Source organism: Accipiter gentilis, chromosome 21, assembly GCF_929443795.1.
Source record: "Accipiter gentilis chromosome 21, bAccGen1.1, whole genome shotgun sequence".
In the NCBI taxonomy this organism is placed as follows: Eukaryota; Metazoa; Chordata; class Aves; order Accipitriformes; family Accipitridae; genus Astur; species Astur gentilis.
Window position 1 is genome coordinate 10,498,300 of NC_064900.1, and position 24,328 is coordinate 10,522,627.

At 35.8% G+C, this 24,328-nt stretch overlaps 1 protein-coding gene across 2 annotated transcripts in view; it reads right to left on the reverse strand.

Moving 5' to 3' along the window:
* The window catches only part of CBLB (Cbl proto-oncogene B), a 139,243-nt gene that overhangs the window by 20,660 nt on the left and 94,255 nt on the right, over positions 1 to 24,328 (reverse strand). For both annotated transcript variants that reach the window (XM_049824745.1, XM_049824746.1), the window contains exons 10-14: positions 22,477 to 22,680; positions 13,915 to 14,100; positions 10,946 to 11,311; positions 8,278 to 8,372; positions 1,054 to 1,197 (exon numbers count right to left, since the gene is read on the reverse strand). In XM_049824745.1, coding sequence (XP_049680702.1) covers positions 1,054 to 1,197; positions 8,278 to 8,372; positions 10,946 to 11,311; positions 13,915 to 14,100; positions 22,477 to 22,680 — 995 coding nt within the window. The remainder of the gene's footprint in view (positions 1 to 1,053; positions 1,198 to 8,277; positions 8,373 to 10,945; positions 11,312 to 13,914; positions 14,101 to 22,476; positions 22,681 to 24,328) is intronic.

The window sequence follows — 24,328 nt, forward strand, 5'->3', positions numbered from 1 at the left end:
CAAGGAGTGATCAGACTATGACCTTTTTTGGACCTGTTCTAAATTCTGATTAAAGAGGTCTAAGAATTATAATTGGCTAATTTTGGGATGAGAGACTTGTCGAGCTTTATTGATGGTGGGTCCTTGCCATTACATTCTGACAGAGAGAGGAAAGAATGGCAATATGTCACTGCATTTTTTTTAATAGCAGAAGAGTCTGAACATTTTAGATCAATACTTGAATATCACACTTTTGGTTTACAAGACCAGTAGAGAATTGGCCCTTCTTTTTCCCAAGACTTATTCTCTTAATTCCATACATTCAGATTTTTTTATGAGTCAAAGTCCAAGAAGTTCACCAGGAATGACACAGCGCTCAGTTGTCACATCCCTTGGCTCCAAATTTCCTTGCCATAATCCATTAATAATTCAAAACTGTGACAGTTTGGAGATATTAATTTAGAACACATTTAAAGCAAAAGAGATATATTTAATCTGAATTTAAAAAAACGGTTCTCTTCCTGAGAAGCACAAAGAAAATATGCTGTGAAACAGGCTCAAAAAGCTAAAAAGGCATAGCACACACGGGACAAAAAGAGAATCAAAGTATGTACATACAGCTGCCAATTCACATATTTTTTAGTATTGCGCTGCTTCTCAAAATGAATTACATAAAATGTGAATGTTTAAAGATTTTCTAAGCTGACTGGGAATTTCCGTCACACAATTCTCCTTAAAATTACACTTTGCGAGAGTTCTGGGGGTTGAATCTCCTGGTCAGTTCTGAAAACCTCAACCTAAGGGAAAAAAAGGATCAACTGCAGAAATAATATTCAACAGCAAAAAATACCCAGTTCTGATGCAAGAAAGATAAAACAAAGTGAACTTCACAGATTTATGACTGCAGTGGTAGTCAAATGAAACAGAGGCGTAAGTAATCCAAGCTTGAAAAGATAAGGCATTTTAGAAGACAGGCAAGCTTAACCATCATTATAAATATTTAATCCAGTTAAATTTTGGAAAAAGCAGAGTTTTTGTAAATAAGTTGCCTTCAAGGCTGCTGAATGATCTTACCGAGCAAGAGGTTTTGTATTATGACCATGAGTTGGTTGTGAGCTCAGTATTACAGGATGTGAAGATGGAATTTTGTATTCATCATCATCATCTGTGTGATCCCTTGATTTATCAGACAGAGAATTTGCTGAAGGAACAGGGCACCTAAGGAAATGAGAAGATCAGTTTTGCTTTAACTAACTGTTACATAATCAACCTCAGTTTAATACAGAAAATACTCTTCTTTAGCCTAAACATCCTCAATACGTCTGCTACACAAGGTAACAAAACCACCATGTCAAACTAAAACTTGTAAGGGTATTGGCTTTTTTTGTCACTGAGAATGCAGCTACTTTAAGCAAGCACAACATAGCAGAGAACTGCAAAGAATTAAGAATACTAATAAGGCACTTAAAAGGCTTAACCTGTTCGCACTTATCAAAAGAACTAAACAAAGTTAATTCGGGGCAAATAGTATTTAGCAGGGCTTAGTGTGGCAGCAGACATTCACCCTTTGAGAGAAGTCTTGTTCCAGCCATAACATTATCAAACTCCCAGAATTTGCCTGTATTTTAAATTAATTTTACTTCAAACAATAATTGTCTTTAATTGTTCTCCCAGACAGTGCTTTATATCACTTCTTGAAAGCAGTGGAAGCCCAGTAAAGAGGTACGCTTTACAATCTCCATTTACAGGTAACAATTTCCATCACGGAGAATATTGATGGATATGAAACCTTTTTGAAAACAAAAAAATAACTCCTACTACCTGGTTTTCTGTTATATAAGTGTAAAGAAAATGATGGGCAAAAATTTGATTTTAGTGAGCAGTCTGGGGAAAATAATTTTGTTAGATATTAACAAGCTCAACATAATCTTTTGACCTTCATAAAATCTAACTAGCTAGGTTATAGGTCTAGCAATCAACATCACCTGTTCTTTTATACATAGAGTCCCTCCATTTATAGCAATTACTCCAATACTTTAAGATAAACAAGGAACAGACAAAACATCTGAAATACAAAAGCTTACATTAAGGACTTAATTTAACTTCAGGTTGATCATACAGGAAAACCACAAACAAGTTTCATTCTTGAACTAGCTGAACATGAGGAACAAAAAAGCGTGTAACTTCAATAATCATCTGGATATTACATTATGCAGTGAAGAGCACCTTTATGCTTTGCCCCCAGACAAGTCAACAGCTGGAGGACCTTGAACAAAGATGTGCAAGGTATCCACAACCATTTTGATTTGTGGCTTAAAAGCATAGGTAATGGCCCCTGAGCTGAACTACATGCTACATTACAAGATCCATGTACTTCATACATCATTTAGGAAAGTTCTTAAGGACTATAAGGAGATATAAGAAGGAAGCGGACATACGTTCTCCTACTGTGCGGTCTAATTAGTTTTATTTTATCGTAAGGGCAAGAGCTGAAATGACAGGCCAGGCCTATCTCCTCATTTTTTCAACCCAAGCAGTGCCTGAATCACACAGCACACCTCTTGACAAAGGAAAACCATATGTCTTTCACTATTTACTGTAGATGATGCCACATGACTTCAGAACACCCAGGTACCCTGTGAACAAAACCGGATAACTAGCTACTATGAGTACTAGCAAGTCACTAAATTAATAAACAAAAAAAGGGAGAAATGGAGAAAGAAGGGGAGATACGTGCTGCTTCTGTTTGAATATATTGAAAGTCTAGAGCTCCCTAGCTACTTGAATCTTCTCAGACACTCTTTCCTTCAATCCGTAATATACTTTTGTCTTCAGAAACAAGCTCATGAAAGATGGGAATCCATCTTCTTCTGCAAAGGCGGGAGAAAGAAGATTTATGGCACTGAACTGCAAACTCTATATTGCAGTTTCAACCCCTTTCTGTAGAGGGAGCAAAATTTCACACAGGAATGCAATGTGAAATTGTTTTTTCCATCCTTGATTTTTTAGATGGACAAGAGGTTTGTGTCACTGCTGTAGAGCCATTTAAAGAACAGAAGGTAAAAATGTACAGGGACAATGAGAACTCCGTAGTATTCTCAGGTAGACAGTTGAAAGAATAAATTTTCTCAATTCTGTGGATATGCAATCATTCTTACACGGCAATCCAGCACATTCTGGAGCTGTTATTTTTTATATATATATATATATATATATATATATATATATATATATATATATATGCCTGAGTTTTTTTGAAGATAATCATGAATTGCAGATAGCAATGTTTGAAATATTAGTATCTAAACCAGAAACATCTAATACTGACGAAACCAGTTTGTTAGTATTGTTTGACACCCTCTTCAAAGGCTGGGAAAAAACAAACAACACCCCCCCTTCTCTGCTGAGAAATTGTTACTAGTTTAGAGCTATTATTAAAGACGTTAAGTTCCAGGTCTCCTGCTTCTGAATACTGTGTAGCCTTAGAGAAGTCCTTCAATATTTGCCAGGTTGTAAATATTATTATGTGATTAATATTTGAAAAATGCTTTTGATTTGTAAAGCAATAGAAGAGTTAGAGTACTAACATATAACTAACATACTCTCCATTAGGGTCTTAAAATTGTTGTATACTTACATTATATTTTATTAATATTTCAGAATTCATATTTTTTTTAAAAAATATATTGCTCTTCAAGTCACTCCAGTTGTAATGATATTTGAGTCCAAACCTCTTTTGCATTGTTGTGCTAGATGTCTATCCCATTTTCTCCACGATTATTGAAATTTCTTCAAGAACAAATTGTTTTATTAAATATCCGTTGTTCTAAGACTAACTCTACTGTTCTATAGAAAACCATCTAAGATAAATAGACAAATATTTTACAGGTTTTCTTTAACTAAACAGAAGAACATTGTCATTGTATGCGAAGACATGAAACACTTGGGCATCTGCTTATCAAGCTGGTGAAATTTTCTGTAATTACACTTTAAAAAACTTCATTCCTCATATCTTTAGAAGATCTGTATACAGAGAGAGGAATGCAAAACTGACGAGTACACTGTATTTATATATTCTCTAGTTCCCCTTCCTACTCCTTAAGTGGAAATAGTTTAAAATTGATAGTCAGAATTACATTCCGCTAAGCGATGACTTTGTATTTTCTGGTTTGTTGAACAGAAGGCTAGATGTCAATCTCTCTTATCCTACTGAGCACCAAGGACCAAAGGCAAAACAGGAAAAGATGTGAGAATTTGTTTTTGCCAAGCCACTTCAGCTCCAGCTTAGTTGTAAACAGAACTCCAGGGAAACCAACATCTCATACTTGTTTAGAAGTATTTCAGGGAAAGGCCCCCTTTCCATCATTTACTGGTAAACTGATTCACAGAACTTAGACATGACGAACTTGCAGTCCATGTATTACAGTCTGGATCAGGACCATGCTTTGAAATTAATCCCTTTACTCTCCCTACTTACCATGTTTTGATTTACACTGAGGAGTGCACAACTTGAATACCTTTCAGATTAAACTAAAATACACAATACATTCCAAGCGTGCCCCTACTATGTTCTGATTGCTAATGACTATTCAAATTCACTGGACAAGACTATAGCCCGTTGAACTGCTGTCCCCCAACACGTACAGTACAGGCATCATCAGGTCCTTACTATCCGCTCTTCTGTCCTATGCAGAATACTACTTGCTAGTGCAGACAAATGCTTTAATCTTGCAAGGCCTCAAGCAAACTCTGTTTCAATATGGACCACATGAACAAGTCAACATCTGTCAGCTGCTGGTGGCAACTGCTCCTAAGCATGCTCTACCCTTAAAACCAAAGAGTATATAAAGCGATTCACCTTCGTTCACAGAGAAGGACACAATTTTCTATTTGTAACCTGCAACGCAACGACAATTACTGCAGAACAGCTGATGTATCCAAACTCACTGGCCTGTCAATCTACGGGCTAAGGACACATTGTGTGCTCCAGAGCATCATTTCTCAGATGTCTGGAACCTGCATGTCAGCAGTGCTCTTTCTAATGCCGCTGGAGAAGCACCGTGCCAATGGCTGATTTCAAGGGAGCCAGGACTTCCAAGGCACAGCTGCCTTTAATGGAACTATGGCTTCACCTTCAAAGTTTGTTAGCAAGATAGAAGGGATAGCAAGAGGAGAAATACCTTTCAGTTCTACCTTTCCCTCAACTACCTCAAAGCAACTAGATATTCCTAATGTATTTATAGACTACAAAAGGTACTTGGAATTGGATGTCTCATTACATACTCAAAAATAGACACACTCTCACAGAAGGTACCACTGTGATATAAAGTACTTCCAAGACAAAGAGGCCAATTTTCTATCAATGTAGCAGAATGGGACCTACTCACAGGAATAAAACACCACTTAACTTGAAAACTTCAAAGTCTGGGGGAATAATGGTTCTGTATCTTTGACATAAAAGTTTTATTTATTTTTTCAAGAATAAAGTAGCAATTTGATCAAAACTTCTAAAAATAATCTGACATAATTACAGCAGTCCAATAAAAGGATAACTGTTTTCACATGTAGGAGCAGCAACATAGTGGCTGAGTGGAAAATAAAAATCAGATGCTTCGTTAAAGAGAGTCCAACATTTCATTATTAAAGTATGGTTAATAATAATCAATTTAGTAAAATGAAAATAAATCAGCACTGTTTCCAGAAAAAAGACACTAGTGCTTTTCTATTAATGTAACTTAGTAAAAGAAAAAAAAAGAAATATTTGTAATCTCATATACAGTAAAAACTGATCAAATAAGTTAAGTTGGGACATTTTAGAATTGTGAAGTTTCAACTAAGGGTCATTTTGCCTCCTTACTATTTATACTAAGACATTTCATACGTGGTCAATGTATCCTTCAGTCAGACCTTTGAAATTGCAGACTTATGATAGTAACTAGAAAGAATAAAATGCCTTGGAGCTATATGAAACAAACTAGCTTTCATGCCACAACTCTGCAGAGATTGGAGAGTAGTAAAAATGAGAAACTTGCACCAGATTGATTGCAGTAGCACAGTTGTGGAAAGCAAAAGTATTTTGGATCAAGTACAGTTCAACATATTTATGAGGGCTTAGTGCAGTCAATTTAACAGGAGGAAAAATACATTGTAAAAATATTCTCTCTGACATTTCAAATTAAATCGTGCTAAATATTATTTAGGTTACCTTTCTGAAAGCAATTTTTGTGGTTGGTGGAAATATTAAACTTACTAAACTTGCTATTTTTGAAGATTCCTCCCCTCCCCCAGTTTTTCCACCTATATATTGCCACACAATATTATAGATTATCAGGGTATTTCCTAGTGGTAACAAACACTTAATTTGAAATCAAATTTAAAATAGACATGTTAGTGTTTCAAGAAACAACATACAATGATGAGTTTTTAACAGTCATTCCATGTGACATTTTAGTAGTTGTTAATTAAATAATTTGAACTTCTTACCCCTAGGTTATATATTGATACTTTTTACATTTTAAAAATCAAAATTTAATACATGCTGTATATTTTTTAAAAGGTGTACGTACAAAACCAAACCAGAAATGAAAGTTAATTTTTTCCTCAAAAGTCTATGGAGTTTACTTTTAGCAAATGAAGATTTTCTTTTGGCTTGAATACATCAGTTTTCTATTCAGAAGACTTCAGTTAATGAAGGTATTTCTTTTGACCAAGCTAAAGTCACAGATTCTAGTTTTGGATTGGTTTGACAGGGATTTTGTGCATGTCCACATTGCTACGTTATCCTGTGGACTTCCCAATGAACACCGTATGGTGTATGTATACATTGTACTTTGACTGTAGGCTATATTCACAAAGATCTGAGTAAAACATGGGATTTTCATGAAGCAGAATTTTTTGGGTTTTTTTCCAACGCTGTGAAAAATAAAAATAAGAATCTTACCCTTTCCAGAGTTTAATTTGCTTTGGAATATGGAAGTATTTAGTTTGTCTATCAGATTTATTGCTCAATCTGATTGACATGTGATTGACATGTGTGGAACATCCCAGGTTTTGCATTGTATCATGGAAGGAGTACTCAATCCAAGGAGATCAGTCTATAAGGGGACTGATTACATGAAGTATCCAAATCGTACTGCTGTGATACCCTACCTCAATCAGGTTACATCACAACATTACAGAAATGTCTGGATAATGTTCTAAAATTTGCTGCTGAACTGAAAGCAAACATGCAGAGCTTCAACTCAGCAATTGTTGCACCTGAAAATATGCTTCTGAATGAAAAAGTCAATGCTCCACCACACCTTTATTCTAGCACTCGGGAAGATAAAACCCAGCACATTAATGAAATGCTGAGATATATTTGTCTTTTATGTTACTGCTAACTGAACAACAATGGAATGGGTGCTGAAGATATGGCAAAATTACACACTAATGAGAAAATTCTCAGTATTAATATGTACTGACTGCCCAATTATTTTATTTAACAGCAAGAACCACAAGGAGTACATTGGAAAGAAGCTGTAGGGTAACATCAAATATTACAAAACCAAAAAACTGACAAAACATTATAGCACTTCCAAGCTTTCTATTTTAAATATCTCTTGCTCTGTAGAAAATCCTGTGTGATTCAGAGTCCAAAACCACTTGCTATGGACAGCAACATCTTGGTACTAAACAAACAGTCATGTTACTGGAAGACTAAGAGTAGTCTGCAACTTGAAATGACAAAATTTCCCAAACCATACTCTGGAATTCAGGAGGTTGACCCCATTTAAAATGATATAAAATGTTTTTGTTTGGTTGGTTTTTAGCCACAACAAAGAAAAGATACTGGTGTGAACCCTGGATAAAGCTCCATGTGCAGAAAGCCCAGAAAGCATGGCTAGATTAGGGGCAGAATGCACACAAATCACGCTCTTTACCCTTAGCACTTTCCCTAGCATCTCTCATCTCCTGTGATAAATAGCTCTGACCACACTTCTCCTGTAGTAGTAGAAGCAAAAGCAGACAGTATCTGCTCCCACTGCCAAATGCCTGTGAGCAAGATCTGCCACAATTTATTCTCTCTTCCTATAAAAATGTAGTATGTTCAATTAACATTAGAACTGTTCCCACTTAATCCAGACAATTTACGTTTTCTTTGTAAAACCACATTAAAGTTCATGGAAACAGTATCATGAAGTTATATTAGTTCATTTTATTTCTTTCTTTTTCCCCTTTTTCTTTTGGCACCAAAAAAATCAGTGCTCTTATCTAACATTAATTAGCGCATTTCTTTTATAGATAAAGTTAACTTACTTTATACTAGGGATGATGGAGACAGCTGGAAGAGGGGGTGAAAGCCGTGGAGGGACATCATATTCTTCATTTATCAGATGACCGTTTGAAAAGACCTAAAAATCACAACACTGTTACAATGGGTACCTCCTTGCATTTATCATCTTGGATGCTCATCGACTAGGTTTTACAAAACAGACCTTGCGAAGACTATGGGTGAAGCCTTTCCTATGAGTTCATACTACAGTGCTGTTATCTGAAGTCAGTCTTTCATACCTCTTTCAGCTCAGCCCATCTGGGGCTGTAGAACACATTAGCCTAAAACTTCACCAAAAAAGAAAGTTCCACATCATGGTTACTAGATGAACTACTCAGTTACAACTGAGCTGCTTGGGGGAAAAATTAAGATTTCAAGATTGCAAACCGATCAAAGTTAGAGAGATGAAGTACAGTGGGAAAACAGCAGGTGCAGCATGCTAAACATATTAATGTTTTTTTAAAAGTCTGTGATACAGTGCCTGCCAGAATCCACCCCCTACCCACAGGATTGTTTTCCTGATTCTTGGCTTTTACCAATAGCAAAAAGATTATATTACAATTGATATATGAATCAGGGAAGAAAATTGATTAAATGTCTTCCTTGTGAATGTGCATAAAGCCTGAAACGATAATTCAGAGTTGTCAGTTGCTGCATTTAACCAAATGGCTTAGATCTGTAACCTGAAGATGACAGTTCAAACAGCATTTGGTTAAAGAAATACATATGTAGCTTCTCCAGACTACAATGGCACTTCTACACTGTGTGATTATTCTGATTTGAGAAGTATTAATTCTATCAGCTTCAATTCTGTGCCAGACCACAAATGGAATGCAATATGGAGATGCAATTGAAGATATAAACACAGTATCCTTTTAAAATCAGATGAAAAGCTATAGGATTTTAAACAACAGCCTAGTTGTAAGTAAAATTTTGGTGTTTTGCCTCAATGCTGATGAAAGGAAATTCTAATTATCTGTAACATCATGGACTTCTTAAGTACCTCTCAACATGTATGTCAATGTTCTTTACCAATACTAATTGAATTTCAGTAACGTACTTTCAAAATAATCAAAATATCCATATTAAAAAAAAAAAGTAAAATGGAGATAGAAAGGTTAAACAGCTTGTGACCTTGGGAAAAGCAAGCAAGACAGAAGAAGTTATGATTTTTAACTACCGTGGCTTAACCACAAATCCACCCTTCTTAGCACAAGCTACGTTAGTCTTCAAGCAAAAAAAAAAGCAGCTTTGAGTTAATAACCTGTTCTGTGAATAAATTACTGAGCTGCTTTGATAAAACTGATTAGAGCAGAACTAGGAATTTTTTCTTAGGCCATCACCACTTGATGTCTTTTCAGACCTAAGCTTCCCAAATTGTACATAGTCTTGCAAGTTGTCTGAAGCTGCCGAATGCCAGAACTACTCCCTCTACGCTCTCCTCCCCAGATATCTTAAATTAACACAAAGAAACAATCCTTCACTATTTTTTCACAGAAGAAACACCATAGTTAGACACACATACTATTCACTGCAAGCAACGACAGGAAAACATACTTCTCCTGTGGGTGACAAGCAGAAGACCCCTAGCCAAACCAAGCTAGACAATCAGTGGAAAGGTTGCAAGTGACAACTCTGAACGCCCTCAGCACTGAAAAGGGATTACTGGACATTACACTGGACATTTGTCCAAGAGAAATCAAAGGCTGCTATGGACAAATTACAACTCCAGCAGCTGGAGTTCTGATTTAAGTACAACGGAGGAAAAATTCAGCTAAAGATATGTGTATTGCTGTAAACAATTGACAAAGAGAAAGGGAGCTGCAATGCTAATTATCCTGAAAAATGTTCCGAGTACTGATGATAATACAAAATCAAACAATGCAATACTAGGGTTGTGTCACTGAGTGCTTTCAAGGATGCTGCCCATATAGCCAGTGGTAGAGATACAATAAATGATTCTGCATTTAGCTTGGCTTTGGCTGTATTTGTTTCCTCTTTCTTAGGGTCAAGGCAGGTTAGATCTTTTCCATTAGAGTATATTGAACATCGTGACTAATTTAATGCTCTTCTGAAAATAATGTTTACTGATGAACAACACAACTGACCTTTAGAATATTTAGCTTTTTATGTTAATGCACACAATATACCTGACAACCTAAGTATATTTGTATACATCATCTGTACATGTTGCATACATTACAGATTAAAGAGGTTACCAAGTCCTCACCTCACCAGTTACAGAGGTAACTGGAACATCTACTCTTCCATCACCAAATGCATACACAATTTTGGCACAAGGCACTTCCAAAGTGGACCTGAGATGCTACGTAACTATACTGCAGCATACAGTAATATATTATTATCATGCACTAACTGTACGGATAATTTGCTAAAAGAATATAGTAAATCTAGATTTTTCTCTCCAAGCCATTTTTGAAGGTTTCATGTTAAAACTGTAACTTACACCCTCACGCACTGTTGCTTTACAAATTACAGTATTTAACAAACCATTTATTTACAATCAACTTATTATTAAATATCATGAGGAAAGATTCAGAAACAGATCGACACTGACCCATATAAACAGTACGTTAGCCAATGCAAGACAATGCTGCAGTAAGGTATCAACACATTCAGCTCATTTCATACCTTGGCACCTTCCGCAGGCAGCTCGTGACGTCTATGTTTCCTCATAAATCCTGGATCAGAACTTATGCGGTTGTGCCTTCCATTTATGTTTGAAATTGCAGTCAGTCCTGGTTTGGGAGAAGCATCGCTCCCTATTCGACATCCTACCAACTGGCTTGCCCCAAACACATCTCTGGGACACCAGCCTTCAAGGGGCATTGGCTGGTCTCTGGAAGGCACGCTTTCCGGATGATGCAGGTGTCTGCTTATCCTGTTGTCCGGTGGAATTGGAGGGGGTCTCTCTGGTGGGGGCGGGGGAGGATCACGCAAAGGAGGTGGTGGTGCTGGCAAAGGTTTGTCTTGTTTCCTCACCATACAAGGAGAAGACTAAACACAGTAAGTTTAAAAAAAATAAATTACATATAGGCATACATATTTTTCTCATGACCAAGTATGGCTTTACGGTTCCTAACTGAGATATTTTCAAAGCATCACAAGAGTACTTGCCAGTAGGTTAAATGTTAGTCTTTGCATTCTGCAGACAACCTGGCCTTTCTTCAGAAAGCATGCCCCCATTTCTGCTGTTGCATGAATAACCCAAGGAAGGAGTGGAAGGGAGAAAAAGACAACTGACTGAGACAGATTTATGACCCCTATTTTTTTTCCAGAATCCTTTGCTTTGATCTTTTCAATCACTTATTTGCCTGCTGAAATGATTTCCGAGGAATGTTAAAGCAGACTTCCTGATGCAGAAAAAAAACCCCAAAAATAAAACCCACATGCATAGGAAAATGACTTGGTGAGAGTGAATGAGCACAAAAAAGCAATTATTAGGGAACAAGCTGAAGAAGAAAACTACTTCATTTTTACTCATATACCTAGGGATAACTCCACTCTTTACTTGACATGCACTGTTACAGTGCCCAGTTTGTTTGAACTGCAGTTCAGTTTTTCAGGTAGCATACATAGTACATAGTAATGTTTGCAATTAGCTCACCTGCAAACAACCTGTGCCAGAATACTTCCTTCCTCAGAACTGAACTACATCATAAACGGTGAAATGTTTTCTAAAATTGTGTGTGCTAATACTAAAAAGCTAAAAACCAAGTTACCAGAAAAAAACCCTTACACAGGTAGCTGTACAGCTTCTAAGAGCAGAAATCTGATAAAACCAAAACATTTCATTAGGAGTGAATTACTAACAGCATTTTACTAAGTAACATTGGGCTTCACAAAATGTTTTTCTCTTGCCACCATAAGAAATACAGGGAAGATTATTTCCCTTGGAAGGTGTAATTTTCATGGACTCTGGTAAGCCTGCATATTATTAACACTTGAAGAGATGGAGGTCACGAAAGTTTTCAAGTAAGAATAGTATTTGCCCTCACTTCACGAGTTAGCCCACCGTTATACTTTGAGCAGCACCTCAACACATCACTTAGTAAAGTTATTCTACCTGCAGGTCTAGTCATATAAATAGGACAATACATTAAATAAAGAAGTGTTTAATTCAGCTGCTAGTTAAGAAAAATAGTGATTCTCACCGTCAAGGCAAGAACAAAATGGCTGTGTCCAAAGTTTTTGTTAGAGCTCATAGTTATAATTATAGTTAAGAGTTTTCCATTGCAGAAAAAGAGAAGAGGTTTTTTGACTGAAGTAGTAGTCTTGGCAGGAATAAATTATTGTTTTGGTTTTTTTTAAATTTGAAATTTTTTTAAGTATGAGATTATTCTTTGTTGCGCCATCTTATTTCCCTAGCACTGCTCAAAATTCCCCCCGCCCCCCCGGAAAAGATTCAAGGAAAAAACTAGCACTTTCAAAATAATGTCACTGAAAAGTTTAAAGCAAAATTAATGGTATTTCTGATTTTCTGTTTTTTCAGAAAACATGAACTTCGTAAAAACATGCTATTGTAAAATTAATTTTTAATTTATGTGACATATGTTTAGCATATATCCTCAATCTGTTATAAACTCCCTTGAGTTTATAATATAAGAAGTGATGAAAGAAGATTGAAGAAACCATTCAAACTTCTATTTTTTCCTCTAAAGTATAAAGCGCTAGAATCTTAAGAATAGGTTGATTTTCAAGCTTGAAGTAAAAACCTGACAAAATAAATAGGGTACTTCATACTGGATTATTATGAGCACACAGGTTTCAAGTCATGTTTTGAACTTGAATCTGAATTCATCATCTAAAAATGAAAAAATTAAATCAAATTCCCCTCTCTATACAGCAACTGCAACAAAATGATCAACTCAGAGAGCAACTAACATAGTATTTGTTCTCCTTCATGCGTACCCACTCAAAAAAAAATAATCATTAAATCTTTAGTATCATTAGTTTCACAAAACACAGCATACAATTTATTAGCTATAGAGTCATTATTATTTCCCTTCAAACTTGAGTCCTAATATATGCCATCTAAGGTTTTGGAAGCAGTGTATCTGCACATATTTTTTTTTTTAAGGATACCATGAAAATTAAACATAAATCATCATCAAAGCACAACATATAATTTTAATGAGATAATGACCTTTAAATCTATTTTCAGGAAACTTGAATTTTTATTTATTTTCATGAATCAGGGTTTATTACCAAACTGATCCATTATAGCAAAGTCTTTAAAATTCTGACCATAACCAAGTACAATATAATCATCAGACAAACAGAGGTCACATTTGACTAACACATGTAGCTGTAAACATCTGACTATGCAAGGTATTATGCAAAGGGACAGGCACTCGCCAAAGTCAACTGAAGGAGATAAGAGACTTACTTAATCAATGTGGATCTAATCTAAAGTTTTTCTAAGCTACAAGGAATTAAAAGTTCTTTTGGACAGGGCAAACTCCTGAAAAAGAAAATATACATGGAAAATACCAGTATAGTCAATCTTCCAAAACAAACATGCAAGCTCACCTTGAAAACAATCAAATACAATTTCCCAATATTTGTATATCAAGAAATAATGGTTCAGTAAGACTTGCCTTTGGTGATCCAGTTGGGCTGGCACATGGTGACCGTGCTACTCCCTTCTGAATAAGGTCCAGACGAGGAGGTACAGGTGGAAGACTAAGATGTGGGATTTGCAGGGGGTCTGGAAGTGGTTTTCTTCGCTGTGCAAGAGGGGAAGATCCCGGGGAAGTCACTGGTGAATTCTGCCTCTCATTGCACTTCAAGATAGAAAAAACCCCAAAACAAACAACTATTTACCTGATGATCAAGTATACAACTTCCATTTCATGACTAAAACATTTGATACTTGTCAGGTACTTACTAACAGCCATTTATCATAATGGACACCCTGCTGCTCTATGAATTAATAGACAGGATACGTGCTCATCTCACAGTTACTGAAAAAGAAGTCTACAAGTCATTCTACCGCAAAACTAAGATCCATGTTAACTTCTGATGAAAATAAAAGAACATATATTCTGGTAATTTGTTTGAAAAACAAGCGATCATTGCCATACAAAAGGAAACAATCACAAATGTAGATAGAAATTCTACTGTAGTACTGCTACTCTTGATAACTTTTTTATTAATAGGGATTACTCCATGTAAAATTCTATAAATTACTTTTAAAAGCTGGACATAACGATATTGTCTGTTAACTACAGCACATTTTCAAATCATACTTCCATAAAAAACAGAACTTATATGCCTTCTGAAAACTTATGAATCAAAATCATCAGCAAGTCAGTAGGCAAAGAAGTTAATTCTTTCCTCATTTATTTGCTGATTTACAAAACTTATTTTAGGACAATTTAGTTTATCATTTTAGCAAATATTGAACTAATGGCACACACACACTCTTAACATCCCCCTCCAGTGACAAAGTAAGATTATATTTTTTCTTGACTTATCCTTTCAATTTCATCAGAACCAAATGATTTCAATCCTCAATATAGGCTCCACCCATTTTTACAACTAGTTCCTGAACCTCATCTGACTCAATTTTAACAAACACAGTTTAGTTTTTTGCATAAATCAGTTCAAGTTATTTCCTTGAGCTCCCTGTATTTGTTTCAGTGTACTATAAGTAAACCTGGATGTTTATGTTGTTCTGTGCTTTCCCTGACAGCAGACATGAGTAGCTGGAAGACATTCACATTCACACAAAGCACCAGCCTCAGGCCACTTGTGCAACGACGTATCCTAGTGTTCTTGCTGTATAACTCGCTTATAGAGGCTAGCAATCTGCCACCTTCTTATGCCAAGCACAAAAAATTGCTTACAAAAATATACCCATCTTTAAGTAAAGTCACTTTGATCAAAACCTTTCCCTGCTTTTCATAACCAATGCTGTACATCCCATAGTGATGACAGGAATGAGACTAGGAAGTTCTTTAACACTTTAAATAAGTCAACAACATTACCTTTCTTTACATATAGTGACTATATTAAAAAAATCTGAAAACTTCATAAGTTCAAAATCAGATCCAGGAAGGGGATCTGGTATACTGACTCCTTACTCAATGCTCTGTGTACTACAACTTAGTTTAATATACTGTGCTATTCAATTGGGATTGCTACCAGATTTCCTTCAAAAACAGGAGCCACCACAGTATTACTGGATAACATTGCAAGGAAAAGTAAGAGAGAGGAGTGAGGAGGTGTTGAAGAGCTAGAAAGCTGAGATGCAGTTCCATTGCCAGAATTATTTTTTTGTTGATACTTCAGGTCTTACCACTTTGTCTACATGTGTAAACTTGGTGTCACAACTATGCATTCAACTTCAAATGCCTGAGCAATTCAAGATTTGTGCTCTTTATGGCTACCAGAAGCTTCCCAATTTCTCTTTTCAATGAAGAAGTAGTCACAATGTTCATATTACATGGCTTGAATATAGTCCTTAAATTTTCTTTGTTTCCTTTAATTGGTGAATGCCCCTGACCTTGACTGGAAGACCATGAGGTGCTTACCCTGTCTGAACGTTATGGAAACTTGAATAACTAAGCTAGATATGTAACTTGCAAGCATGCCTGAGCAACTGTAATTATAAAATTACTATAAAGTGAGTGTCAAATCACTTTCCTTAACAGAAAGCATCTATCAGTTAAATAGCATAATAAGCATTGCATCATTTAATAGCATTAGTTTTCAAAGTTTAGTTATACCTCCACCAAGCGCTCCTGAAAACCAAAAGCCATGTTATATAATATATTCAATGCTTTGGCTTCAGATGACAGAAAATTAATTTATTTCCCAAATTATCTGAAATAGAACCAAATAAGCAGGTCATCTCCAAAAAGATATAGTTATTTAAAATAAATGAAAGTGTTGTAGTAAGTCTCTACATTTTATGGTGTTGCTCAACATACTGTGTCTCAGTCAGCAATTGCTCCATAAGAACTAAGATACTATCCTATATGTAATACGAGTTGAAAACGAAGAATAAGAAAAATAGCAAATACTGAAAACACAGTACTGGACAGGAAACAATTGCTTGGAATTTAAGATGTTCAAACTGCCGTACCATCACATCAATTAATGCAGCTTCGTCAGAGAGCAACCTGACAGTCTCAAATGTCACACTGCGTGTAGTTGTATGACCACACAGCTAATTGAACCACATTGTAGTGACAGCATTTTAAGAATATCCATCACTGTTTCTATATGGTGAGCTTCTCTTACACAGTTCTGCTCTAAGGAATCACTAGGCAAATTGATACACTCATCCCTCAGGAGCCCACTGGTCCCAGCCATGACAGACTACTTTTCTTCTGCCATAACAACAGTCCAGCTCCAGCAGAGACAGAAATCATGGAAATAGTCACATTTAAAACCCAGTGGGGACTGATGCTATTTTCAAATTTAAGGAAACAAGTGGCTGAAAGACACACCTAATATGTAGTAGGCAGTAACAAAAACTAGAATAATATGAAAACTCATTTAAAAGCTCAACATTCTTAAAACCTGACATGTTTTTAACCCCACTGAACCAAGAGAATTAATTTCTGTGATAAACTTCTGGTTCCATATATATTTTGTGTTTAGCTATCTATATCCACCATATTCCATGGATGGTAAATCACAACTGCCAAAATGAAATGGAAATTTTTCAAAGTGAGTGAAAGGACTTCAATTTAAGCTTACATCAATGTCTTATTTTAAAATATCAAAATAATGTTTCATGCCCCTGAATAACTATTCCCTACAGCCACAATGCTATCACAACATGCTGTAGCCCCACAGATTTCAAAAAGGGAACTGATGATGACCAACACATTAAAGAATAACTTACAAGGAATGGGGTGGGGGACAGGGAATAGCTGCAAACAAAAGCAGTTTCTTTCCCCTACAAGGAAGCTTAATGCGTATCACCACTTGGTGCTGAAGTAAGAGAAAATGCTTTACTGGGAGAAACTAAAAATTATGATTCCTTGTTTAGATCTACTGATACTAAAAATAAAACAAAACAACATATTTCACAGAAACAAACAAGTTTTCCTCAGCATTCAGTATCAGATTTCCATCATATTCCCATTATAAAAACCCACCAAATTTAGTCTGTCCACTCCCATCCAACCTGTCTAGCTGCATCATTTGATGTTTGTTGACAGCTAGGCCAACAAGATGGTTGCATTTCATGTGGATAGCAGGGTATTAACAGATGTATATAATACCTACTCTTTTTGACAGACTCCCTAAGGATGAAGAGATTTAAAATTTTTCTGTTTGTCACCTACTGGAGCTTTCTGTGTATTTTCTATTCACTGGAAATAAAGGAGTAATGATTGCAGCACAGTGACAAAAAGATAAAATAAGCAAGCTATTAAGACACAAACTAATACAAATGAACTGGCAGTGACAGAAGACAGACCTTCAGCGTACAAAGAGGTTCTGCTGCAACACACACAGACCTGTGCAACAAAGATGTAATTAAGGAAAAGAACACAGACTCCTTTGTAACAACATGGACTTCATCTGGTTGGCATGGCTGCTGCCAAGGGAAAAGCAGCTGTGACTTGCATCGCAACTGTACTGCAGAGCAAACCACACTTGTGTTATTTAATCAGAGGTATTTATTACCGGGATATACTGATACCAGCTTGCCCCTAGTGGCTGTGAATTCAAGAGTAAGCCTGCTTCTGACATCGCTTACAATTTCTAGTGAAGGTTTTTCTGATGGAAATGTTAACAGTCAGCTTATTGAACTGAGAATTTTAGCTTCAAATGCCTTTCTGCCAGATAGGCACATATGAAAAGCATACTCAACACAAATCCTAACAAGTGACTCACTGAGGAATATTATCCTGTTTGTTAATGCCCTGCTGGAGTGAACTCAGTAATTTACAAACTGCATAATGAGACATCTAAGAAGATCCAAGCAAACCTACACCAGAAGTGGACTTTTCATTTCCAAGTAGTTTCCTTAAGTTTCTTTATTTATAATTAGGCGAGAGTAACCCACATATTTGTTATTTCTTGTTAGGATAAGTTGTGACATAGACAGATCAGTATAATCTGGACTTAAAGATTCATATGAGGATATAAAGTTACACCACTTAACACTGATGGCTGTAAACATTTTTTACGTAGACAGGCCTGTTCTTTATTTGACCTTTCCTTTGCTGACCCAAGAAAATGCATATGAAGGAGAGAGAGGGAGTTAAGGCTGTGAGAGTCAGGACTACACTGCCCAAGGGAATCAGTAAAATATATTTTAACTAAGGGAGGCACACACGCCTCTTTCAAATACTAATAAACAATACAGTCCTTAACTGCTTAGTATGTGGCATGATTTTCATAAATTCCCACAAACCAGGTGTACCATTAAGAAGGAAGTGAAATATATATATGAATTAAGAATGTGCAGTTGAAGGAAATACCTGGATGCATATTTAAAGTCTTTTTTTATATATTCCTGTATTTTATATGATGAAATTAAAAACATTATTACTATGTAATACATGCCTTTTCTCATTACCAGAAAAAAGTCAATTTAATAATATGGAAATGAGGAGGAGGAGTCAAAACCAGTCTCCTCCCATATTTTGAGAACTACGGTCTTTTGTTGTGATTTTTAAGTTTGACCTAACTCATCTGCTGGATGAAGCCTAATCATGACAAACAGTGGCTTTCAGCTTTCACTGTTTCCTATAACTATTTTAAAGTAACAGTGTGAATCAAAGTCAGGTTTTGGTGCATTCATACAGCTAAGAAATTAATTCCAGAGAAGACAGTAACTCCCCAGACAACATAACTTCATCTAGTTTTAAAAGAAAGCGTTTTCAGAGAATGTTAATACACTTCAAGCTACTGAAAACCTCACAGTCTCCTATACTGCTAGGGCCTTTATGTTTTCATATAATATAATTTGGGTGAAACAGTTATCTTAGCACTTATGAATTCAAAATTATTCGCTCTTAACAAGAACTCCTGCATGATGCATTTTCCTTATTTTCTTTCTTTCTTTTTAAAAGAAGTGTATGAAGTTATGCCTTGAACAAGCTAAAGTGTCAGATAACTCTTAATTCATTGGGACAATGCAATATTAAACATTATGGAATAATAAACATAGTCTACTAGAGACTCAAACACCCTCTTTAAAAGTGAAAAAAACCCATTTTTAATATTTACCCGAGCCCGTAATCTACACTTTTTTTAATGTGCATTTCATAATGCTGTGCTTGGCTAGCACAAATGGTATAGAGCTGAGAAAAGGAACACTTCAGGCAATAACTGCAACAGCTAATGTGATGCCATAGGGCTGGAAATTTTTCAGCGATGAGACAATTAACAGAAGTTTTGGCACCACTCTTCATCTTTCTTTCATAAAGAAAAATCTGAAGACAATTTGGAAATTAAAAAAAATAAGCTGCTTCATGAGGCATATAAACAGACTAATTGCAGTGGATTTCTCTAAAGCCTCTGTTACAGCTGATCTGCTGCTGCTGCTGCTGACTCATACACAACACCTAGCAAGACTGATTCATTTTTCTTAAAGTGTATCCATTTACTCATTCTGTTAAAGAATGAGCAAATATCTTTGTCATTATTCTTTTCCTTAAAGCAATTTCAAGTCTGAGGTCCCTCAGGGACTTCATTCAGATAACCTCTTACAGTTTATGAATACACTTCAGAGATACAGTGATAAACTGCAGAATTGGTATTTTTCTGATATCCAACTTATATTCACAATTCATACAGGTACAACAGGTGATCAAAAAAAAATTGTATCCTCTTTACACTTTAATGACAATTCCAGAAAGTGTTTTTCAGCTTTTCATTTTGTCAAGAAGAGCTCACTTAAAAACCCACCCAGGGCCCTTAATCAGTGACAAGCTTGACTGTGCGTGCTTCTAAAATGAGCTTACTGCAACTATTCTTTGCACTATGAATCTATTTCTAAGTACAAGCCCCAAAGGTAGTGAAAACTGGTAGTAACAGCTTAGAAACATTTTAACAGCGCCCCTCCCACAAGGCTTTCAGGATGATAAAGATGGATTTGAGTTTACAATTTTAATATTTACCTGAGCCTGCAACACATCATGAAGCCCTACAGTCACTTTCATCAGGACTTCGTGTCCCTGGAACTTTCCTCTTCTAGCAAGTTTAACATCACAGCTCACTACTAGCCAGATATGCCACAAGATTTTCTCAGCAATACCACAGGATCTAGCCAGGTGATTTGAGACAAAACCAGCCCCTTTGATTTTCAAGGATTAACAGCTTTATGTTGAGAAAGCATATGATAATCCTTGCAATAAAGTAAGAATTGAAAAATTTGTTCATTGGGACTACAAAGTAACAACAGTATCAGCAGGTTGGCTGCAAGAACTAAATTATTGTCTTTGTCATCTAACTTCCATTGTTTCAACAAATCAAATGACTACAAACACAGCCATCATTCAGTACCATGTTCATATTAACAGCATTAACAAGAAACAAAATAAAAATTCAAAGAGTAAAATCCTACATAATGCCATAGAGGAGAAAACAGAATTTCTTCCAGCAGGCTATGAAGAAACACTGTTTAGCAGGAAAAATAAATCATGATTAAAAGAAATAGAGAAGGCTGATGAAGGCATTACTAACAAAAAGTGCATATAAATAATGCCATATTCCACACAGGTGGTGTGGTTAAGAGCATCACTGTACAATCATTGGTAACAATTTTAAGAAGAAAACGGCAGCTGAAAAACGCCACATGACCCAATAATTCAACATTTTCAAGGAAGGACTTCAAGACGGTAACAAAGAATGGAAAACGCTGTTCCTAAACTTCAGGGATAATTAGTAGGTTTCTTTCACTGAACAATTAATGACATAAAAATCACAAGCACCAAAGCACTCAAGCACTTGGTGGATACTGAAAACAAGACGTCTTATAGTAAAGCCTACTGTTCCTTCTTTTGATAAAAGCATACTGCATTTTTGCCTTCTCATGGCAGTGATAGTGTTCTAAAAAGCCCATCAATTCAAGGCTATCTCACAGAGGTCAGGCTGCAGACTGCAATTTAAGTCCAGGCAGGAAGGATAAACTGCTCCCAAGAGCAGGCCACGTTGTATTACATACGCAACACAAGAATCATTCATATGACTTAAGAGGTTAGGAAGGATATCAGAAGTATGTGTATTAACTGACAGATACTCGCAGATATGAGGGTAAAACACTTCTCCCCCCCCCCCCCCCCCCCCCCCCAACAAATACAACGATAAGGAAATGGAAGAGTAAGATGTTACAGAATTAATTCCAAGGCAACTATTGAATCTAGATGACCTCAGTAAAAGGTAAAATATAGAACACGCACTGTAAAATTCAGTGTTGCAATTCAGTGTGACAATATCTATTCCAGGCTAAAATACAGGAGTGAAAACTACCAACATTAATAAACTTTTGTTAATGACAGTGCTTATTTATCAGTGATAAAATCTCCTGTGACCAAAGAAAGATCCCAGAATTTAACACAGAGCACTTTCAGGACAAAAAACATCCAAAACCACAAAGTCACTATGAATAATCTCAGATCGTTTTTTCCTGCTAAAGTACCTAATACTAAAAATACAGAAAAAAACCAAAACCATAGACAACTCACACAAAACATGATTAAAATCTACTTGTGTGCAATGCAAATTGGGTTGCAAGTCACCTTTACAAAGCAATAATATTTATAACCTATTTAGAAACTCAAGTTTAATCCTAAAACATTCTGTGCATGTGTATACACACACGTGGAGAAAACTAGTAATATACTCTGTATGTATGAAATCTTTTGTTCCTTACAAATAAAAATTCAGGGAATTGTCTATACAGTGTATTTTGGATAAGAGTCTCAACTGGTGCAAACTCATGCTTCCTCCATTATAAACAGAGTTAACTCAGTTCATATCAGCTGAGAATCTGGAATTATTTTTTTTCTCCTATTCAACTTCAGCATTATTGCTGCAATATTGACGCATTCTGTTTTTTCAAGCTGAGAACTGTTCAGTGAGTTGCTAAAACTTAGAGCATGAAGTGCAACCTCTCATTGTTTACAGTTACAGGCAGCTTCATTTACAAACATATAGCTTTATCTGTTCTACAGTATTTGAAAATTTACCTTTCGGACTGAAGCCAAACGATTCATCATTAAAGACTCTTCTCTATCGTCATCATCATCCAAGTCCAACATGGGCATACTAAAGCTATCAATAATACTGCAGCACCTGGAGTTTTCATCCCTTGGATCAAAGGGATCCACAATGATTGGTTCAGTTCCCTTGATTTCACAGCGGCAGAAAGGACAGCCTTGGCCATCAGATTCCTACAGCAAGACAAAAAAGTACATACATTTTAAAAAAAAAAAAAAGTAGTAATTTAAAAAGTAGGTCTTATATCTTTCTATGCAAAAATGCCCTTAACAGGTCTCTAAGAGCTTGTAAAGAAGCAGTGAAGTAAACAGGAAACAGATTCATAGATACTTAACTATAGTAAATGGTAAAATGACTGCACTTTTAAAGCTGTTTCTTCAAAAGCTTAAGCTTCACTTAAAAGTAACTAATAAAAAATGGAACCATTATCTCTACAAAGCACCAAAATTGTAATTGTCTTACTATTACAGGTCAGGAAGTAGCACCTTGCCTTTTAGGATTACAATTTGCCTATTTCTTCAGGGGAAAGAAGGTGAGGTGTGTAGACAGAGATAATGTATTTTATCTTTTATATTAAATATGAAGTATTTATTTTCCATTTTAAGTTAGAAAATGCAGATGAGCTTTAGAGCATGCAGCTCTTACTCTCTGAAGAACATATATACAGTCCACCATGGCTGCAACATTACCATCATTCAAGCAATATGCATACACAACATCTAAAGCTACAAGCTTTTTTTTACGCTTAAGTAACAAACCAGGACTTTACCACATTTTCAGTAAATTAGGTAAAACAAGGAACTACTTTCACATCTTATCAGAAACAAGAATTACTTGAATTTTAATTTCTAAGTGGTATAATGTGTTAAATGATTTTCAAGCAGCCATATTTCAATTCCTTTTACTGATTTCAGAAATATTTTTTGTCCTTGTCAGAAGTAATCAAAAAACCTTTACAGTAGATTTCAGACTACTAATGAACAAAAATATCAGAGAGAAGTCTTTCAGGCACTTGAAGAAATTTTTCCATCAAGAGCCACACTGTAGATTGAATTAAAAGAAAAAAAAAACACAAAACAAACAAAAGAAAACAAAAAAAACCCAAACCAAAATCACACACCCAAAAGAGCCCTGAAGCTTTGGGAGATCAAGATAAATCAATCTGAATTCAGAAATTACATTGTGTGATATTTGCAGTCAGGTAGACAGGCAGCTAAAAAGATACGAACACCAAAATTAATTCTAAACAACCTACCTATCCTGAAATATCATCAAGCAAGCACAGCTTTTTGATTTCTCAGATGTAAGAACAGCTTTAAATTTTTTCTAGCATTACTTTTATCTTGACACTTGCCAGTCTTACTGAACTGACAGACGATTTTACAGTTTGTGGAAGAACTGTATCCCAAGGCCAGATAACTATAAATGACGTCTCCTGACAACAGTCATGTCTATTTGCATGGTTAGTACTGGATTTTCATTTTGTATGGAAAGATACATGTAACCTACTTTTAGCAGCCTTGCATCCTAATTACAAAGGACTAGTCAACAGCACTTACTACCTCAAAGAGTACCTCCAAATTATATGGACCTACTGAAGTAACCACTGTCAAGTGAACAAAGTCCTCCCTTACCCATACAATTCTTCACAGTTTCATTTTCTAAAAACAGCCTTACAGACAAGGCACAGAGCTTTTAATTTTCAAGGCTTTCTTTTATCTGTGTTGTCAAATAGTTTTGTACTAGCAGTTTCCTTCCTTTCTTTTCAAAAGCACAAGTTCACCAAAATATATTGGGTAACCACCAATCACAGCAGCAGAG